Genomic DNA, 5,848 nt, shown 5'->3' on the forward strand with positions numbered 1-5,848 from the left:
CAGGAACTTCTATGACTCGGTGGTTTCCTCAGTCATCTTCTATGGAGTGGTCTCCTGGGCAGGAGGCATCTCGGGCCGGGACAAAAAGAGACTGGACAAACTAGTGAGGAGGGCCAGCTCTGTCCTGGGCTGCTCCCTGGACTCTGTGGACTCAGTGGGGGGCAGGAGGATGACGGCAAAACTGTCATCAATGCTGGACAACCCAGCCCACCCACTCAATGACACTCTGAGAACACTCCACAGCTCCTTCAGTGATAGACTGTTACACCCTCGCTGTACCAAAGAGAGATTTCGCTGCTCCTTCCTGCCGACTGCTGTCAGACTTTTTAACAAGAACATTGGGTCAGGCCTACAAACGGGAGGGCATTAGTGCAATTGTGCAGTCCTAGGATGCAATATACACTACTACTGTACTTTCAGCCAATGGTGTACTTAAATATTGACCAATGATGTATTTGTTTACCATTACAGTATTCTTATTACAGTACTTCTATCACTGCAGTATTTCTACCATTGCAGGACGTTCACTATTACAATAATTTTATCATTGCAGTATTTCCTATAATTGCGGTACTTTTACTATTACAGTACTTTTATCATTAATTAATTAATTAAAAATTAATTAATTATTAAAGTGCACTTCTCTCGAGAAATGTATTTAAGAACATTAGACTTTCCCGAAATGTGAATTTATATTTGCAACTTTTGTTTTGTATTTTATGATTTGTTAATCCTTTCTATGGCTTATCTAATTATTGCTACAATTGTGTTTATGTGGTTTATTGTTGGCCTCAGAATGTGGAGGTCTTGGATTAGATTCTGGCTCCCACCTTCCTGTGTGGAGTTTGTATGTTCTCCCCGAGCCTGCGTGGGTTTCCTCCGGGCACTCTGGTGTCCTCCCACATTCCAAAAACATGCATGGCAGTTTGATTTGACACTCTAAATTGCCCTTAGGTATGAGTGTGAGTGCGGATGGTTGTTTGTTTTTGTGTGCCTATGTTAGCAACCAGTTCGGGGTGTCCCCAGTCGGCTGCCCGTAGAAAGCTGGGATAGGCTCCAGCACCCCCTGCGACCCTTGTGAGGAGAAGCGGGCCAGATAATGGATGGATGGATGGATTATTGTTTTCATAACAATAAGTAAATCTTATATCTTATATATATAAATCTTATCGTATAATTTTGCTAATTGTCATTCTGTCCTTGTTTTAGTTCATTTTTCTTTCTTTGACTATGGACCATAACCAATTGATGGCGAGCTACCCAAGTACCTCTGTAATGATACCTCTCACTATACCCAAACAATTGCTGTTAATATATGACAAGAAGATCAAATGTTATCTGTGGGATTGGGAAAAACCTTGACTTAGTTTAGACAAGTTGTATCTGTCTCAGAAAAGCGGCGTATTGCTGTTACCAAATATATATAATTTCAGTATCTCTTTTGAAATGTCTAAACTTGCAGAACATTAGGATGAAACAAATGTTGCATTGGATTGGGTACTTTTTGAGCGAGAGTCTACCTTACCTTTCAGACCAATGAAAATGCTTGCACAAACGGTTATAAACAAGGGAAGGTAGGCGACCAATCTCATATTGGAACATTCATGTAAAATGTCTGAGTGCACTCAAAACTATGACCCCATACGGCAAAATTCCAATATGAGGATTGGAATACTATATAGTGGACTCAGTCGTTTAAAAAAAGGTATTAGACTGCTGCATGATTTATTTGAGGATGGTATTTCTTACTTATGAAAGACTTAAAGAAAAAAATCATTTGGAGAGTCGCTGTAATTTCTGGAGCTATTTTCCAACTAGATACTGTGTTGCCATGGCCACTAGGCATGACAGGAATACTGTTGAATGTTATCTGCATTTACCTAAAATGCATCGTAAGACATCGAAGTGGTGCGATGTGTGTCATTGGACAAGTACGAATGTATGCGGTATTCTTAAACTGGTTTAGGAAAAGGATTTTGTATTTTTGATGAGAAAGCTTGGGAGAGGATTCTTCCTTCCTCATAAGTTGAAGGCCCGGTAAAAAGTATCAACCGTTCCCAGACTTTGACAATAGTCTGTTGGACAGTGGGACCAAGGGGCCCAGGAAGTCACGGCGCCAGCGCCGCTTTGAGAAAAAGTTAATGTCAGCAGAGCCTCAACTAGAAGACTCTTTTGAAAATCCAATGTGGTCAATTCCACAAAACATGTCGGTACTTCAGAGGGAGGATGAGTCATTAAATCCCCTGTTTGATAAAGTGACTGAGGGGACAATGGGAGGTTGTGTCGGGAAGGAGCAATTTTGGATCGAGAATGGGGTCTTGTATGCTACTGATAAAGATGACAAACGCCTTGTTGTCCCTACTAGCTGTAGGGCACTTATCATGCACCTAGCACACACACTTCCATGGTCAGGACACCTCGGTCGCAAGAAAACATATTTGCGTATCAGTTCACGTTTTTATTGGCCATCCATGTACACAGACATACAACATTATTGCGCCACATGCCCCACATGCCAAAAGACCTGCTCTATCCGCAGGTGTGATTGAGCATTTTTGCAGCCGCTCCCGATAATCTCAACTCCATTCCGCAGGATTGCTATGGACATTGTGGGTCCTTTGACAAAAAGCAGTGGTGGACATGAATACATCCTTGTAGTGTGTGACTACACCACACGTTTCCCAGGGGCATTTCCATTGCGCACAATCACTGCTCCGGCAGTACTTCGTGCCTTGGTGCAACTCTTTTCCAGAGTTGGCATATCAGATGAGATTCTAACAGACCAGGGAACCAATTTCACTTCAAGGCTAATGCAACTGTTCAACAAACAACTGGGCATCTCCGCCATCAAAACCACTCCATACCACCCACAGACTGATGGACTAGTGCAGCAGTCGGCAACCCGCGGCTCCGGAGCCTCATGCGGCTCTTTCATCCTTATAATGCGGCTCTAATTGGCTTGGGAAAATAAATTACTACTAAAAAATTTTTTTTTGTATTTAATTGAAGTGTGTTTTATTTGTGTTAGTTTTTATATTCTTTTAGTTCTAAATTTGAAGAATATTGTGATCTTGAAATATTAAAATATTAATTAAATTATTTGATATTATTTTTTCGTCGCTCAAAATAGACGTCACACTGCGGAAGCTGGTATACCCGCTGAAACGCCGTCTATTTTGAGCGACTTTCAACCCCGGCAAAGCCAATGGAGAAATGCAAGAAAAGAAAAATATCTCAAGAAAATAGAACATTCAATGATGCTTGGGCAGATTCATTTGCATTTACCTCGGGCGAGAGTGGCCTACAAGTATGCCTAATTTGTGGAGAAAAACTGGCTAACAATAAACGGTCAAATGTCGCAAGACATTTTAACAATACACACAGAGCCTTTGCTGAAAAATATCCAGAGGGAGAAGAGAGGAAAAAAGCTGTTTCGGAACTGATGCAAAAGGCTGACCGGACGAAAAATCAATTCAAGAAGTGGGTGAAGTCTGCAAATTCAACTACATATGCAAGCTTTGTGGCTGCTCAGGAAATAGGCAGGCATGGGAAACCGTTCACAGATGGAGAATATATGAAAGAATCATTCCTTAAGATTTCAGAACACTTATTTGCGGACTTTAAAAACAAAGACGAAATTGTGCAGAAAATCAGAGAGATGCCTCTCTCTGCGAAGACTGTCAAAGACAGAACCATAAAAATGGCAGAAAATATCACAAAACAGCAAATCAAAGACATCAATTCAGCAGCAGCGTACTCACTCGCCTGTGATGAGTCCAAAGACAAAACGGACATTGAACAAATAGCGCTGTTCTTCCGATATGTGAATTCTGCTGGACCACAGGAAGAAATGGTTGAGCTGATACCACTAAAATGCCAGACACGGGGGGAGGACATCTGTGAGGCTGTGCTTGATTGTTTACGAGCCAAAGAAATAAAAACAACCCACCTCGTGTCGGTGGCTACCGATGGGGCACCGAGTATGACTGGAGCGCACAGGGGCTTTGTGGCTTTGCTGCAGAAATCACTGGATAGAAAGCTGCTGACTTTTCATTGCATCCTGCACCAAGAGGCATTGTGCGCGCAAAGTTTTCCTCCAGAATGCACAGAGGTCATGAATGTTGTTATTCAGATTGTCAATAAAATAATGGCAAAAGGTTTAAATCACCGCCAGTTCCGTTCATTACTGGATGAGGTGGAGAGCGCATACTCTGATCTCCTGCTGCATAACAGAGTCCGGTGGCTGTCCAGAGGAGAGGTGCTGAAACGTTTTGCTGCATGTCTGGGAGAGGTGAAAACTTTCATGAGCAGCAAAGGGCTCACCTTTCCTGAGCTGGAACAGCCAGAGTGGCTGGAAAAACGCCACTTCATGTTGGACATGACAGCGAAACTAAACACGCTGAACACACCGCTTCAGGGGAGAGGAGGCACAGCGCTGCACATGCTGGAGGAGGTGTTGGCGTTTGAGCGCAAACTGACAGTTTTAGCCAGAGATTTACAGAGAGGCACACTGTCTCACTTCCCCTCTTTAAGGGAGTTCAAACAAGCTCACGGAGTGATCAATTCAGAGTATTTGCAGTCTGCAATCACCACAATGCAAGCGTCGCTTGGTAAACGATTCCGTGAGTTCAGAGAGGAAAAAACCACATTGTCCTTCCCCGTCACTCCCCTGACCATTGATCCATCCCTGCTCAACGTGACTTCATTTGCAGGTGTAAGTCAACCTGCTCTGGAGCTGGAGCTGGCTGACATAGCTGACAAAGACATTTGGGTGTCCAAATTCAAACGCTTGACAGAGGACCTTGAAGATGTTGCCCGTCAGAAGGCCACTCTTGCTCAGAATCACAAATGGAGTGATATTGAGAACCTCCCGAGACCGGACAAACTCATATTTGGAACATGGAATGCCATCCCCGACACCTACACGAACATGAAGAAATATGCCTTTGGAGTCCTGTCGATCTTCGGATCCACATATGTATGTGAGCAGCTATTCTCCACCATGAACTGCATTGAAAACAAACACCGCTTACGGCTCACAGATGACAGCTTACAGTCCTGCGTAAAGATGAAAGTGACTTCGTACAGCCCCGATTTGCAGAAGCTGTGCGCAGAGGTTCAGGAGCAGAAGTCCCATTAACCAGGTAAAATAAATATTTATGCAGATATTTTGCAAATATTTAATTTTCATTGTTTAGTGACACAGTGCTTTTTCCTCCAATTTATTTTATATATTCAGGTCAAGGCTCCGCTGCATACTTTGAAAGCCCAAGGCGATATAAGGATGACGGCTCACGGATTTTTCCCTTTTGTTTGCTGCATGCACAATTTAAATTCAGCTTTTTAATTTATTTGAAAGAGACATTCATTGTTATTATTTTTCAAGAATTCAAAATGTTCAAAATGTGTTCATTAAATGAATAAAATGTAATTTTCTCTGTAGCACGTGGATTTCATAAGAAACATGCTGCGGTAAAGTAGTAGAAGTTTTTTTTTTTCATTTTAGATGTGTGGCTCCCAGTGTTTTCTTTTCCGTGGAAATCGGGTTCAAATGGCTCTTTCGGTGTCAAAGGTTGCCGACCGCTGGACTAGTGGAAAGGTTCAATCAGACCTTAAAGAAGATGCTCCAGAAATTTGTGGATGATACTGGAAAAGACTGGGACCGGTGGCTACCATTTTTGCTGTTTGCCTATTGCGAAGTTCCTCAGGCGTCAACAGGTTTCTCTCCCTTTGAACTATTGTATGGTTGGGAGGTTCAGGGGCCATTGGACTTGCTCCGAAAGGCCTGGGAGGCACTTTCCACCACATCAAGTGATCGGGGGTGGTGAAATGTGTGCTGGAAATAAGG

The 5,848-nt window shown here is 42.8% G+C and overlaps 1 protein-coding gene across 1 annotated transcript; it reads left to right on the forward strand.

Moving 5' to 3' along the window:
* Positions 1-3,700: 3,700 nt before the first annotated feature.
* On the forward strand, positions 3,701-5,140 carry LOC148316062 (general transcription factor II-I repeat domain-containing protein 2A-like). Its single transcript, XM_088287055.1, has one exon. The coding sequence runs from the start codon at positions 3,701-3,703 to the stop codon at positions 5,138-5,140; it is 1,440 nt and encodes a 479-aa protein (XP_088143181.1).
* Positions 5,141-5,848: the final 708 nt, after the last annotated feature.

The sequence above is a fragment of the Idiotropiscis lumnitzeri genome, unplaced genomic scaffold, assembly GCF_059441095.1.
Source record: "Idiotropiscis lumnitzeri isolate Australia: NSW breed Sydney's pygmy pipehorse unplaced genomic scaffold, RoL_Ilum_1.0 HiC_scaffold_23, whole genome shotgun sequence".
NCBI classification, from domain to species: domain Eukaryota; kingdom Metazoa; phylum Chordata; class Actinopteri; order Syngnathiformes; family Syngnathidae; genus Idiotropiscis; species Idiotropiscis lumnitzeri.